General features: G+C 44.2%; 1 protein-coding gene and 1 pseudogene across 1 annotated transcript in view; one reads left to right on the top strand and one right to left on the bottom strand.

The window, feature by feature from the left end:
- The window catches only part of BCL2 (BCL2 apoptosis regulator), a 173,670-nt gene extending 162,883 nt beyond the window's left edge, over window positions 1-10,787 (top strand). Inside the window, exon 3 of the mRNA XM_001490436.5 lies at window positions 5,090-10,787. Coding sequence (XP_001490486.1) covers window positions 5,090-5,224 — 135 coding nt within the window. The 3' untranslated portion in view covers window positions 5,225-10,787. The remainder of the gene's footprint in view (window positions 1-5,089) is intronic.
- A 2,710-nt stretch (window positions 10,788-13,497) lies between these two features.
- On the bottom strand, window positions 13,498-15,473 carry LOC111774759 (glutamine synthetase pseudogene; annotated as a pseudogene).
- Window positions 15,474-16,164: the final 691 nt, after the last annotated feature.

Raw genomic sequence — 16,164 nt, 5'->3', positions numbered from 1 at the left:
TTGTAACCTCTTTGAGGGCAGGATGGCTTCCCTCCCTTAGGATCTCCCATTGATCATAGAATGCCTGCGTCTACACTCAGCTCAAAGATTGTGGAATGTAGCCGAATTTCTAATTTGTGTATAGCCAACCAAGCCATGTTAAATTTCCCCATAATATAAGGAGAGCTGAGAACCACTGCTGAGCCACGGGCCTGAACGTGCAGACATTCGTTTACCTGTTACCTGTTTCATTCAGTGTTATGTTGGGAACATCATTCCTTGCCAGTAAATGTAGGGTACAACTTTTAATGGTTGAACAGTATTCCATTGTATGGATGTGGTAAAAGTTATTTCACCGATTATATTTTCAGACATTTAAGTTGTTTTAACCACTATAAACAACCTGTGCACGTTATTTTTTCAAAATAAATAACCAGAAGTGGAATTACCAATAAAAGGATATTTGTAAAGCTTTTGATACACATTGCCAAATACGAAAGGTCTCTGCACTTCCCTTTACCCGGGAGTCCATCAATTGTATAAGAGTCTCTGGGGCTCCCACCCCAAACCCACCCCATCCTTTTCAGCAGAACTCAGTATTCTTTTAAATTTTTGCCAGTCCGACTTGTTTATTTTTCAGTCTCATTTTATTTGGAATCAGGTTTAAACAAAACTTCTAGAAGGGTTTTGAAAGAGAAAGGAAAATTTTGGAGGGTGGGCTGCCTCAAGGGAGAGTGTGTGTGTGTGTGCGTGACGGAGAGATAGAGAGGGAAAGAAGGAGAGAGACAGAAAGAGAAAGAGAGAGGATGGGGGGAGAGAGGAAGAGAGAGGTGGAAGAGGTCTCACAACCAGTCCCAGTGCAGGAGGGAGGGGACACTTTGGCTGCCCACCCCCCAGCTTAGGAATCTTGAGTCTGGTCTCTTGCGGTCCACACCTCCCTGGCTTATGTCCAACCCTGCAGCAAGACTATTGGGATCGGAGTTTGGCCCTCCTGCCCATTGATGCCACCCTGGGTGCAGCTCAGACTCAGACCACCTGTGGGCTTTGAACTTGCAGTTTGTAGAGAAGCTGTCTGAGAAAGAGCTGTGAGAGCTGGGGCACTGCCTGCCTCCTCTCTGGCGTGAGGGGCCAGCGAAAGGAGAACGGACCCTCCCCCGGAAGGTGCTGTGCACATCCCTGAGACGGGGCAGAGCCCTTGTCAGGCCTGACATGAGCAAGGGGTGTGGTGCCTCCTAAATATATGGACTGGGATTTTGCCCGAATCACATGACGATGGCCCAGGTTTTCTTTTTCCCTCTTTGTTGCTTTTAATACATAAAATGAGCATGTGTTTATTTAAAACAGCTTTCAAACTTAAACAAATAATGACAGACTGTTCAAACAGACTTCGGAAATCGCCCTAATCAGGATGTTTGAAAAAGCAAGAAGACTCTCTATGAAAGTAGCTTTTAAGACCTTCCAGTCCTGAAACCAACGCTCAGGGGCCAGATTCAGTCTTAGATGACGCCCCTCAGCCCTACAACCTGACAATAATTTATGAGGAAGTATAGATGGGCATTGTATTATCACTTCCCATTTTCCACCAGAATACATCATGTGTATATTTTAATTCACAATTTCTGTAGAAATCACCAAGCATCTTCAGAACCCAAAGCTGACTCTTTAGAGGGAACTAGTAAATTGCTTCTGTAAAATAGCAGGCTCAGTTGACCATCTGGAGGGAAGGGCAGGCTTAGGAGGAAGGTGGCAGGTTTGGGAGAGGGCAGACTAGAGAGCAAGTTGTTAATACTTCCACTAATTCACATTCTGGACCACATTCACAAATGGCTTTGAGTTAATCTTCACAAAAACCAATTTTATGGGTGAAATAAATAAGGCTCAGGGTTGGGTAGTTTGCTCACGGTCCTGAGCACTAAAATGTCAAAGCCGAGATTTCACCCAGGCCTTCTCTCCCGAGTCCCAGAGCCCCGGGGCTGCGTCAGCACCTCTGTGATCCTTCTTTGGGTCAAGAGATGCTACTCTGGCTCATCCCACTCTAGAAATGTTTTATTCGTTTTTGTTTTTTATATACATACAGTACATCAGACATGGCTCCTGAGGCCCATCAGAAGCACAGTTCTTCACGTGAGGGGATAGGAGTCGGGAGACGGCATTAGTGCAGCCCCAGAGAGGAAGGGATATTTTCAGAGGCATTTCTTCTGCCCTCTGTGCAGGCCTTCTGCCTGGTACTGTGCACCAGGCAAACTGGGAGAATATGCCAGCCCAAGTTTGTGCTTGCTTCCTCCACTTTCCCATGATGGCTCCATGTCCAGAAAGGTCAGATGGACAGGGGCTTAGTCAGTTCCATAGTCTGCCATGGAAAACTCCACTGGTAACTAAGGGGACACAAGGCTCCACCATTGACCACCCCCTCAACGTGAAGCCGAATTGCGTACAGCCCGGAGCCAGTGCCCGGAGGAATTCGGGGCATCCTTTAGCTAGACTGTTAGGGGTTCCAGCCCGACCATCCCTCAGAGAGAGGAGCATGGCGGGGGGCTGTTAGACTTTTGCAGCTCTGTCTGTGGGACCCTGGGATGAACTTTGCAAGAGGCAAAGTTTCTCCTGCTCGTAAATACATCCTGACCCCTTCCTGCCCTGTTTGTCCCTGATCATAAATAAGGAAAGTGTGTATCTGGACAAACAGTCATGATTGTCGCCTCATCTTTGTACTAAGAGCGCTAAGCATGCATTTATTTACGTCCATTGCCTTGCTTTGCTGAGGCTCAAATTTAGAGAAAGTTAACAATAGATTAAAAAAGAAGAAAACCCTTGCGCCCTCTCCTGGTAAAAGTTAATCCAGTACATACGAAGGTACAGCTCACCCACTTGTTGGGGAGCAGTTACCTGTCTAGGCTAACTAACTAATCTTGTGCTAATTTGACCAAAGCTGTTGACACATTAGATGGCCTGTTGGGTCTTCTAGAGTCCATGATCATGGAGTTTCTTCTCAACTCTTCTTCACAGGGTTTCTCAGCCTCAGAACTGTTGGCACTTTGGGCTGGAGAATTCTTTGTGGTGAGGGCTGTCTTGTGAGTTATAGGATGTTGAACAGCATCCCTGGCCTCTGCCCACTAGATGCCAGCAGCACCCCCACCCCAAATCATCACTACCAAAAATGTTTCCAGACATTGCCAAATGTCCCCTGGGGGGCAAGATCACCCTCAGGGAGAACCACTACCTTAAACCCTTGTCTCCAACCAGACAAGACACAGGGTGACCAGTGAGAGAGTGCAGATGGCTCAGCACAAACCCTTCATGACTGCAGGAAGGCTGGAAGCAATTTTGATGACTGGTCAACGCAGTTCAGCTCTAGGAATTTGTCTGAAAAAAGCATCTGAACAAGTAGACAAGAATTTATGTATAAAGATGTATCATAATATTGTTTATATTAGCAAAAGTTTAAACAACCCAAATAAAGAATTGGTTAAATAAAGTACAGATGGAATACTATGTAATCAGGAAAATAATTGTGGAAATCTGTATATAATAATGTGTGCGTTCCCCTAATGATGCCTTAAACTGTCACCTTCAAGACTACTCCAGGATTCCCAGTGGCTGTTGTATATAGAAGGAATCATTTCAAACAGGCAGAGTAAGCACTGGGTGAAGTATTGGGCCAAACACAGAATTCAAGCCAATTATTGAGTTCAGGAAACTTTAATCATTAATTGAACAGTCATTTATTAAGCACTGACATGTACCAAGACCACACACAGCACTGGGGAGACAAAGATGATACCTGGTCCCTCTATGGCAACACTTGCCCCAAACAGACAAAAATACTGTGAACGCTGTCATACGCTCCCCCGCACAGCAGCCGGAAGCCTCAGTATGTTACTGTCTCCTGTAAAAAAATCGTGTGCTCCAATGTCAGGTGGTTGGGAGTAAAACAGAACTATGTCTTGTTTTCCTCTTCATCCCTGAATAAATCACACCAAGTGAAAAGCATTCCATTTACTGATTCATATATTTAGAGAGTTGTCCAAATTCTCATTGGGTCCAAAGGTGGAACCTGATCCTCCCCCCCAACAAATCTAAGAAATGAGCGTTCAATGATTGGTTCAATCTAAGACAATCCAGAGGACTTTGCTATAACACACTGCAGGCCGGACTTCAGTGCAGCGATAGGAAGGGAAGACAGGAGCCATCTTCTTTCCTCAGGGACCTGGGTAACCCATGACACATAACTGACCATGTGCGCTTTGTGAAGTACACAACTTGAGTTAAACACAGAGTTGTGGTCATCCAGTCTAGCCACCCCCTGGGAGAAACCCTGCAACAGCTCCGTTTCCCAGGGAGAACACTGTCCTTGACCTCAGAGGCCAGCATGCCACCAGTGGAGGCCACCCTGCTTGTGCCCACCACATCAGCCTCCCAGGGACCAAGCTCCCCACAGAGCTGCTCTCTGTCGTGTGAGGGCATCAGCAGACTGAAGGGCACTGGTTTGGATCTGGGTTCAAATCCTAGCCCTGCCATTGATTAGACAAATCCTTAACCTCTGTGAGTCTCAGGGTTTTGTCCTCTACAGAACAGGAACAAAGGAAATGACTCCGTAAGATGGATATGAAGAACAAACAGAAAAATGCAAGTGAGGCATCGGTGACAAGGGCCTGGCGTCAAGTGAGCACTCAATAAAGGCGTGTAGCCGTAGTCATTGTTTTTGTATTTCTTCAGTGAATGGCCATGGCTAGCTAAAATTGCAGCCTCCAGTATTTCTCGAAGCCTTTGCTGTTTTAGGTTTCCCCTTAGCACTAACCACTCTAACACACACTATGATACAGTGATTTTGTTTTCCCTCTATTCCCTTCAACTAGATAAAAGCTTCACGAGGCAGGAACTGCTCGTCTAGTTCATTCATGGCCGTGACTCTCTGGTGCCTGGCACACAAATAGGGTCTCAGTAAATATTGAAAAGAATGGGTCTGAAATCACTGCCCCCAAAGAACGTTTTGCCTGTCACTTCAGGAGAGAAGTGCCCAGGCCCCCTGGCACCGTGCCTCTCTCCCTGTGGGCCGGCATTCTGTGCTCTTTCTCTAATACACTTTCTTTTCTTCCCTCCTCTCCCCCCGCAGGACGCCTTTGTGGAACTGTACGGCCCCAGCATGCGGCCGCTGTTTGATTTCTCCTGGCTGTCTCTGAAGGCGCTGCTCAGTCTGGCCCTGGTGGGAGCTTGCATCACCCTGGGTGCCTATCTGGGCCACAAGTGAAGTCAACAGGCCTGCCACAAACAAATATGCAAAAGGTTCACTAAAGCAGTAGAAATATATGCATTGCCAGTGATGTACCATGAAACGAAGCTGTGGTCTCTTTAAAACAAAAAAAACGAAAACAGCTTTCAGGCTCAACGTCGAATCAGCTCTTTACTGCCAAAGGGAAATACCATTTATTTTTTACATTATTAAGAAAAGAAAGATTTATTTATTTAAGACAGTCCCATCCAACCTCCTGTCTTTGGAAAGCCTACCACTAATTGCCAGGCCCCACCTGAGCGGCTCCACCTGGATCTCCTGTGCCTATAAACACGGATTTGTTTTCCATGTTGTTGGCTGGACTGACTCACCATCTGAAGAGCGAACAAACTGACAAAGGACTTGACTGTTTCAGAAGCCAGGTTTCTGGCTGCTGGAGGTTAGGAAGAAGGTGTTCATTTTCTCTGCATTTATTTGCCCTGGGGGCTGGGACGTTAAAAGAGAGAAGGTGCTTGGAGGGAAGTCCATCTTCCCTGACCTGAGGAGCAGACACTTTGCATATGGCTCGCATGGTACATACCTGATTGGAAGAAGAAAATCGGGAACTTCAGATGGACTTGGTATCTGCCAAGAGTTCCACACCGAAGGACATGATGGGGAAAATGCCGTTAAACCATAGGAAAGTATTTTTTTAAGCTACCAATTGTGCCGAGAAGCAATTTTAGCAATTTATACAATACCATCCAGTACCTTAAGCCCTGATGTGTATATTCATATATTTTGGATACGCTCCCCCTCCAAATACTGGCTCTGTCTGTGTATGAAACAGAATTCTCTGGAATGCGAGGAAGTGAACATTTCGGTGACTTTCTTCCGCACCAAGAAGGCTAGAGTTACCCAGAAGCATCAGGCCGCCACAAGTGCCTGCATCTCCGCAAGAGGCCGCAGTCTGACGTCCTGCCTTGCCCCAGCTTGGAGGCCTCATCCTGGAACTGAGGCTGGGCACTCGCTGGCCTGTTCCGCGTGTTTTCAACAGCGCAGCGTGGTCTCCGAATGTCTGGAAGCTGACAGAGCTCAGAATTCCACTGTCCAGAAGGAGCAGCAGCAGGCTGGGCCTGTGACCCTGGGGGCCTCCCATTAGGCCCGTTTCCATGTAGACGTGGAAGCTGGGAGCCAAGGTTCTTAAGACGGTTATATCACGGTGGAGGGAAGGAAACGGAGGCGCTGCGCCTTTCCCCGCAGAGGGAGGTGGTGAAGTCTGGGAAGGCCGCCACCGAAAGGACACGTGAGCAGAGGTGACACATGCGGCCTGTGTGCCATGTGGCTGTGGCGCATGCGTGTTGGCTGTGCGGCCGCCCACCTGTCTGTGCAGTTTAAAGCAAGGCTTTAAATTAAAGACTTGGGAGAGGGTCATAAATCCTAAAGGAAGCGTTGAAATAGGGTGTCATGGATTAATTCACCTATGGCTATGGAATTACGATGTAAAACATTATCTTGTCATTGTAGTTTGGTTTTATTTGAAAACCTGACAAAAAAGAAAGTTCCAGGTGTGGAATGTGGAGGTTATCTGTACATCCTGGGGCAGTGAAAAAGAAAAAAAAAAAATCAGTGATGGAAAACTCTAGACAAGTAGCAAAAGAAGTGGCATCTCCAGCTCATAAACTAGAAAATATTTTTTCAAGTTTAGAATCAGCCTTGAGACATACGTGGAATAACTGTGGCATTATCGCATTATATACCATTTATCTGTATTAACTTTGGAATGTACTATGTTCAATGTTTAATGCTGTGGTTGATATTTCGAAAGCTGCTTTTAAAAAAAATACATGCATCTCAGCATTTTTTTTTAAAATCGTATTTAGTTATGGCCTCTACACTATTTGTTAGCAAAAATGATCATTTTTCCATTTGAGATATTTTTGTCTCTTAATTCTTTAAAAGCATTTATGAAAAGGTGAGATAAGCCCTGGGTCTCAGCTACCTGAGAAACCCTGGCACGTGCTGGCCGTGGAGGCGCGTTGCTTCAACCAAGTGATGTGCACTTCCATGTCTACACAATTGTTTATTGTGAGGGATGTATCTGTTGTCCCTTTGACCTTGTTCCTGGAAGGTTTACTTGTCCCTGGGCAAATCAGAATTTAACTCACATTATTTAAGATTACATACATGTTTGGTTAAACCCATGAGGTTCATTCGGTTCAAAATCTACATGGGAAATGACCAGGGGATTAAATTCTGGCTGTGATGGTTTGACCTTTAGAGAGTTGCTTTACGTGGCCTATTTCCACATAGACCCATCTAGGGCCCTCCTGGCCTCTTTCCACAGGGCCCTTTTCCGTGGTTATCCTTCAGGTTCTTCCTGAAATGCAGAGGCACTGACGCCCCACACCGAGAAAGCAGGAAATCCATGGTATGAAGCCAGACCTCCCTGGCAGGCCTCAGGGAACAGGACGATCAGACCTTTGAATGATTCTAATTTTTAAGCAAAATATTATTTTATGAAAGGTTTACATTGTCAAAAGTGATGAATATGGAATATCAAATCCTGTGCTGCTATCCTGCCAAGATCATCTTAATGGAGTCAGTTTGCAGTACACTCCAAGTGGCGAGACCCTCCAAGCTGCTTTAGAAGTACCAGTGAAGAACATGGACGTTTTTAATATAAAGCCTATTTGTCTTTTGTTGTTGTTCTTATTGTTCAAACTGGGATTTGCAGAGTATTCTTAAAAATGTGTATATAAAAAAGGTCATGGGGGCTGACTTCTGGCTGGTTTCCTTTGGCTGTAGGATTTTGTTATCTGGTTTTAATGGTAAATGTACCCAGCCGCCTGACCCCAGAACTGTACAGTATTGTGGCTGCACTTGCTCTAAGAGTAGTGGATATTGCATTTTTCTTGTTGTTAAAAACATGTTAGAAGCAATGATGTATATAAAAGCCTCAACTAGTCATTTTTTCATTGTCTCAATTATTCTGTGATCTGGACAACAGAGAACCAGTCCTGCTTACTTTGTGTTGAGAAGGGATTCATACCGGAATTAACCCACAGCATGGTTCGTGTGTTGGCCAAGGTCAGGGTTAAGTATAACACACGCATTTTCCAGATTGGGGTTCAGGGCTCTGAAAAGAGCCACAAAGAGAAAAGGACCCCAGAACCTCTTTGGTCCTCCGCAGCCCTCACTGCACAGGCGCTCTGAAAGAGAGATCGAAACAGCTGACGAGTTCTACGGCGAACAATTCATCTCAGATTTGACAGTGGCTGAAAATTCTTGTAGGTTTCAGATTTGGACAAAAATCATGTTTGAATTAAGGAAGCACCTTGCTATCGTTCAAGCAAAAAAAACCAGCACCCTCTGCCCCAGCCCCCTTATCTCTGCATATTCAGAGACGGTCTTCCTTTTAGATGTGACTTTTCGTTCCTTAGTAAATGTTTATTGCTTATCATCTGAAGACCCTGTCCTGACCCAATTTAGGAAATTAGGAAGTGATTATAAATCAAGAGGAGTTATAATAATCAGGATTAAATGTAAAAAAGTAGGGCAGTCCCAAGACATGTCTGGCTTTCTCCTAAGGATCTACTAAACGAACAGAATTGCAAATAGTCTATATTGTAACTAAATTTATGCTGAAATGACTGATTTATAATTGTGAACTTAAATTCTAATTTCAATTCTACTTTTAAGACAGTGGCTGTTTTTATACTTTCTTATCACTTATAGTTAGTAATGGACACCTACTCTATCAGAAGAAAACAGGAAGGTCTTGAAATATAAGCCATTCTAAGGAAATAAGGGAGTCAGTTGAAATTCTAGTCTGATCTATTCCGTGGTGTCTTTTGCAGCCCAAACAAATGTGGTTACACACTTTTTAAGAAATACAATTCTACATTGTCAGGCTTATGAAGGTTCCAATCAGATCTTTATTGTTATTCAATTTGGATCTTTCAGGGATTTTTTTTTTTAAAATTATTATGGGACAAAGGACATTTGTTGCGGGGGTGGGAGGAGGAAGAATTCTCAAATGAGCAAAACATTCCCAAGACTGGATGAGGGTGTGGAGGTTTTCAGAATAGCCAGGACCGTGGGGTATGAAATGGAAACAAATGGGACCTTTCCTGGGGTCGATGTGATGCCTCTGTGAAGGACCTTGTGAGACAAACAAGAAGCATTTTTAAGTTCTGTGGTGTGTTTAGATTCTAGAGACATCAGCACAACTCAGAGTGCAGCTCTCTGTGGCAATGCAGATGGACCCAAACTCTTTTAAACATTTGCCATCAATGGTATTAATTTCAAGCCTGAATATGTCCAGGGGCCATTTAAACAATAAGTTTGCAGATTTAACTAACACAATATTTAATGAAAACCTTCTCGTTGGTAGGGACATCTGTTTATAAATATTTATTATGCACAGTACGGGGGAAAAAAACTAATGTGAAACTGAATTGGGCAAGTCATATTACAAGTCCCTTATTCTTTTCTTTTTTTTTTTTTTCCAAGATTGGCACCTGAGCTAACAACTGTTGCCAATCTTTTTTTCTTTTTCTTTTTTTCTGTTTTATCTCCCCAAATTCCCCTGGTACATAGTTGTATATCTTAGTTGCAAGTCCTTCTAGTTGTGGCATGTGGGACGCCGCCTCAACGTGGCCTAATGAGCGGTGCCACGTCCGTGCCCAGGATCCGAACGGGCGAGACCCTGGGCTGCCGCAGCGGAGCGCACAAACTTAACCCCTCGGCCACGGGGCCGGCCCCCACAAGTCCCTTATTCTTAGCCAAAGAATCATTCTGTTACATGTCTGTGCTTATGGGACAGACCTTGGCCAACCATGAAATACACATCCCACCGGGCACAAAGAAAACCAGATGGAGTATGAATGGTATTGCACCAATTCATCATGACTACCCCAGAAAAATAACTTAAAGCCAAATCCTGTTGATGACAGGTTGTTTTTTATACCAAGGTAAGCCCAGCAGACAAAAACACTTGTGGATGATAGAAAGGCTTAATCAAAAGATCCTGGGACTGTTACTCAATATGATTGTGGTGTAGATACTTAGTAATGCCATATACCTAAACCTTTCGGGAAATCTGCACTGGGCCTTCCAGCCTGCTCATTTCATTAGGTTTTTCCCTGCGGGGTAGCATTTGAAGGAGTGATAGTCAATCAGATTTCTTTTGGGGAAGGATTGGTGGTTGTGTTTATTATATTTTCTTCTTAAATTTCCAACCAAGTTTTGCTTTTGTTTTGAGTTACTGGGATTATTTTTGTTTTCAATAGAATAAGTGTATAAAAAGTGTTTTTGTATTGAAAGCTTTTGTTATCAAGATTTCATGCTTTTACCCTGTATGGGCTGTTTTTAAGAATGATACTTTTTAGAGGTGGCTGATATCCTGCAACACTGTACACACACAAAAATATATATGGTAAGCATACTTTAGATAGTTAAGATAAAGTAAGTCTCTGGTTGGCCGGCATTAAATATAATGGCACTTTCTTTGTGTTGTAGGGGAAAGTCACATTGCCATTAAACTTTCCTTGTCTGTCCAGTTAATATTGTGAAGAAAAATAAAGTACAACGTGAGATATTGGTTGTGCCCTGGAGTTGTTCATAATGTGGTGACATGACTTTGCCCTGCCATTCATCGTCATTAAACAAGACTTTAAAAAGCCTGCTTAGTAAGCAAGTAGAGCCCCCAGGAGCCTCACTCTAACGAAGCCCCGGGGGACCAGGCTACAGGACTGGCTTACAGGTGAGACCACCTGAGCAAGAGGCCCTTTTGTTTCTGAGTTACTAACCCTCCTGGCTTGGTCCAAGATGACCAGCCTTGATCTCTCCTCCCTGAGAGAGCCGTGGTTGCTCTTGGGCTTGTTTTCCCACACCCAGTGGAGATCCCGGCCTCTGCATTCCATAAAAGGAAAGATTGAATTAAAAGGGGAGAAACAAGCTGAAAGTCTGTTTTGAAGTTAGCATTTTAAGATAACCAAAGCAGTCACTTGCTTCGGAGGATAAAAATCCTAAGTAGCAAGGCACCTGGGTTTCCTGCTTACACCAAAACCCTAAACATCAGTCCTCCAAGTCTCTTCCCTTCGACTCGATTAAAAGGACTTTGATAGTAACATCCATCTGTTGAGCATCTGCTGGATGCCAGCACTGTGCATGTAACACCACTGGCTCTTACTAACTTGGAAGATAGGTATTGGCTTCTCCTATTTTATAGGAGAAACATGAGACTCATAGAAGTTAAACAATATGTCCAAGCCCTCAAACATCATAAGTTACAGAGGCAGGATTTGAGCTGTGGTCTGGCTGACTCCCAGGCCTGTGCTCCTCCTCTCAATCAGTCGTCTTCAAGTGGCTGGACATGGCGCCTTGGGGACACAGCCTTTCCAAGGGGTAGGCAGACATGGGGCGTTCAAAGGAATCAGCGTTCTCAGCATCCATGGGTATTCTGTCATAAATTGATGTCCTTGAGAACACCCATGAGGTCAAGCCAGTTCTCACCTCCCACCTTCCCTTTCACACTCATTGGTCACATTTCACGAAACAGGCCCACTGCTCGCCCTTTCAGAATCCTTCTGTGAGGCATTGACTAGCATGTTGAGGCTGCCTCATGCTCGCAGGGAGGCCAATTGTGTGCCTCTCTTCCAAACTCCACGTCAGTGAAGTCAAATTGGTAGCTTGAAATTGGCCATGGTGGAAGTATTTAAACCATGGAAATGAGAAAAAGCTACAAAGCAGAGCTTTTCCCCCTTCTTTCTTTCTTTTTTTTTCCAGAGACCCAAATTACCTGCATACCCCTGGGCATTGTCTTGGGATGTTAAAACCCTCAGGTTACCAAAAGGTCTAACTTGAGATCCTTGGGCTATATTATATCGGACTCTAATGACTGAGGAGCTAATCCTTTTGCAAATCATTTTTCCAGTTCTTTGCTTTCAACAAAGTTGAAAGTGTACCTAGTCAAGACAGCTGGCAGATATGTTTTTTTTAATGTGATTTCAGAATATAACTCAAAAATCCAGGGTTGAGTAACGTTACTATAACAAACTCCTGCCACTCCCAAGTACTTGTTTTGTAAACAACACTCCTCAGAGCTTGCATCCATAAAAAGAAAGAACAAGAATAGACTTGATGGTGAACTCTAGCTCTTTCTAGTAATAGGTAATTTCTATTTATGGATAGATGTCCTTCTTGGAGTGGCAGGGGCAGTGAATAAACCAGCCCCATTCATCTCATTAAGACATATATTTCCAATAAACTTTAAATTTTATATGTAATAATTATTTATCAAAATGTGTAATACATTTGTACATTTTTATCAATTGGGTAATAATAATAATTGTAACAACTACTCAATCCAGGAACAAAAATGTAAACTCTACCGTCACAAAAATTCATAGACTTACTTTTGTTGTAGAAAATTATGAGAAGTTAATTTTAAAATTTCAGTTAAGAAATATCATATTAGGATAAAGTGGAGGGTAGAAATATGAATTTGAGGGGAGAAAAGGAACAAGGTAAAATTTCCAGCTGTCAAAAAATAACTTATTCCTGTATCTTTCATGTAGATGATGCTGAGTATCATATCATTATGGTATGTATGTATGTATGTATGTATGTATGTATTTATTTTATGGCTGAAAGTGGGGTTTGCTTTTTATTATAAAAGAAAAAAATAACTCCTCAGGAATCTTAACAAAGGAAAGGAATATTTCACACTCAGACTAGACACCAGGATACAAAATTACAAGTGTTTGACTCAGTCTTGTCCCCGTCACCTCAGAGAGCAGAGATGGGAAGGAGACAGTTGGAGCAAACAAGCAATTCTGTAAAACAATGACTTAAAAACCCTACAAATATGATTAAAATCTAAACTTGTTTTGCTTTTTTTAAAAAAAATTTTAATATATCAAAAGGTCTGCTTTAGTGACATGCTAGTCCCACAAGAAAGTAATCCCCAAACCCCTTGTCAGGAACATGCTCAAATTGACCAGGCAACTCATGTTTCTAACCCCTGTGTGTACAAGTACATGTGCGTCCTTTAAACCAAAGCCCCGGGGCTCTGGTGACTGCTGCCACTTGTTACTGGAAAAGTGTCCACCCCTCCAGAAGGGTGGGCAGGGCAGGGAAACCCTTAAGTGGTAGCAAGGGACTAACAGCCCCCAACAGCCAACTTTTCAAGCACCGCCTCCCTCACCCCACTGAAAAGGACGTCCCCGTGCCTAACCAGACTACTTGCCGCAGATTTGGCTCCCAGTGATGAGAATGGTTTTTCTTTTAGGAAAAAAACCCACACATTTCTGCATACCCGTTTATATAATTTTCTTGTTTTTACACTTAAATATAAAAATACTCTGCTTTGTGTTATAAATGGAGGACCAAGCAATAAGAGCTTTTCTGCTAAGGTAGGGCTGTCCATCCATTCAGCCTGGGTCGTCTTCAGGTGAGGGCATTTAGCTGCAGGCAAGGGAGGCACCACACTAGGAGCACAGAGTGTTTTCCGACCTGATCCCCAGTCTTCCTTCTCTCCCAATCTTCGCTTTTAACACAAAGTTGATTATAACTTTATGAGAAATGGAACTTCCCACTGAGAGAGGAAATCCTAACCTAACCACAGTGTAAGTCAGTCCTCTCCCCACTCAGCTACCTTGAAGAAAAGACCTCGCCCTCCATCACAAATGCTGTGCTCTCTGTTCGGATGGACACGCCTATTGGACGAACACACCTGACTGAAGGGAAGCAGTGGTTATGTTTCCCCACCGCCCTCCCCACTAACACACTAGAAAGCTTCAGTGATAGGAAAAAAGGGGGTGGGGGGTGTGTGAAGAGATTAAGAACTTGACCCATCTATCCTGGCCAAAAAAAGCAAGAGGTTAACTGGGCACGAAGAATAAAAAAAAAAAAAAAGAACTTGCTATTCTGCCCTTTGATTTACAGCTATTAGAACAATTGAGAGAGGGGCGACAGTGGAATGTAGAATCAGGAGAGGTTTGATGGCTGCAAGTCTAGTCCACTTAGTTTTTGTATTGGAAGGGCTCATCACCAGTTTCGTTGAGAAAACACATGTGGATGAGGGCTTCTGTCACCAAAAAGGGGTCACAGTTGGCAGAGGGGCAACAGTCTTCAAAGTAACCCATCTTTTCCTGGCTGACGGCCTGGGGAGTGTGGATGCTAGCACTATGGTTGGCCACGCCAGCAGAAATGTCATTGATGTTGGAGGTTTCGTGGAATCCAGTCAGGCACCGGGCATTGTCCAAGCCCCCCTTGGGATCGTAGGCTCGGATGTGGTACTGATGCTTCTTGCTCAGTTTCTCAGTGGCCTCCCCAGTGTACTTCAGACCATTCTCCTCTCGCGTGGCCTTGGTGCTGAAGTTGGTGTGGCAGCCTGCACCCTTCTACTTCCCAGGAATGGGCTTAGGATCAAAGGTTACTATCACTCCAAAGTCTTGACACACACAATGCAAGATGAAATGGGCCACCTAGAGATGATCTCCCATGTCGATTCCTTCACAGGGTCCTATCTGGAATTCCCACTGGGCAGGCATGACCTCGGCATTTCTCCCTGCAATCTTGACGCTGGCGTACAAGCAGGCCCGGTAGTAAACCTCCACACTATCCCTGCCATAAGCTTTGTCTGCTCCCACACCACAGTAGTATGGACATTGGGACCCAGGGAAGCCATTGGAAGCCCAACCAGAAGGTTGCCCATCTATGCCCATGAGCATTTATTCCTGCTCCGTTCCAAACCGGGGGGGACGGGTGGCTCTCCATGTCCATTATCCGTTTACAGGTGTGCCTTAAGTTGGTCTCTGTAGACTTTCAGTTGTACTTGAAGACTTCACAGAACAACAGCTTGTTGGGGTCCTTGTGGAAAGGGTCCCAAAACACAGCAGCAGGGACGAGATACATGTCACTATTGGAGCCTTCAGACTGAAAAGTCCTAGAGCCATCAAAATTCCACTCAGGCAGCTCTTCTACACACTTGGGCTCCCTGTCCGGCCCAGGCATTGCAGCGCAATCCTTCCCCAGTACCGCCAATCCAGATAGACATACTTTGGACTTTCTCATCCTGAGGCAGGGACATGTACACCTGCTTGATGCCTTTGTTCAAGTGGGAACTTGCTGAGGTGGCCATGGTGGAAGGAGTTCTGGGTGGCGACCAGGCAGCAGGACGGGCAGGCCACGAGAGTGAGGTGCGGAGAGGAGAGGAGAGGAGCCCGCAGGTGCTGCTCAAAGGCTCCGCTCTCCTCCCGTTCTCAGCTCTGCCTCATAGGGTATTTAGAGTCCATTGGCTGTAATTAAAAAGTGATGTAACAAGTTTATTTTAAAATGTCAATTGCTAAAATATGTTCTCAAACTTTTTATTAGTATATGTGAAAATTCTATTTCAAACTGGCCTCAATTCAGAGATTCTCTCGAAGAAACATCTAGAGAAAAAAGAAATGGTGCCACACCCGAAGAGTGACCAAAGTCTGATTGACGTGTCTTAAGTTAGCCAAGTGGGGAACCCTAACTTCTCAAGATTTCTTAATCCCATTAAACTGTATCCGGAAATTACTCAAGCATTTTATCAGGAATCATAATGACTTCATGGAAGGGGCTGTAAGTTACATCACACAAAAAAGTCCTGCCACAGTTTTGGAACAACTTTCTTTCTCATACTATTAACAATGCATTAGAAATTAAATCCTTTGCAACTATTTACATTCAAATTTTAAAAATTAAATGTCAATTTAAACATATGCAAGGGTGCTACATGCCTTTCAAACTTCTTCTAGTGGCACAGCAGCAACTTGTTGGAACACCCCTGCCCTGTGTGCCCCTCTGAGCACTCCCCTGGGCTTCACTGGAAGCTCCAAGGTGGATGAGGGGTTGTGGCAGATATACACCCTCCTTCCCCAGGACACAGTAGGTCTTTCGTATTGAAATGAATCTTTCTGTCAGAACCAAGGAAGCAAGTAATT

This window comes from Equus caballus, chromosome 8 (genome assembly GCF_041296265.1).
Source record: "Equus caballus isolate H_3958 breed thoroughbred chromosome 8, TB-T2T, whole genome shotgun sequence".
NCBI classification, from domain to species: domain Eukaryota; kingdom Metazoa; phylum Chordata; class Mammalia; order Perissodactyla; family Equidae; genus Equus; species Equus caballus.
The sequence above is the reverse complement of the archived record's forward strand: the minus strand, read 5'-3'. Positions and strand labels throughout refer to the sequence as shown.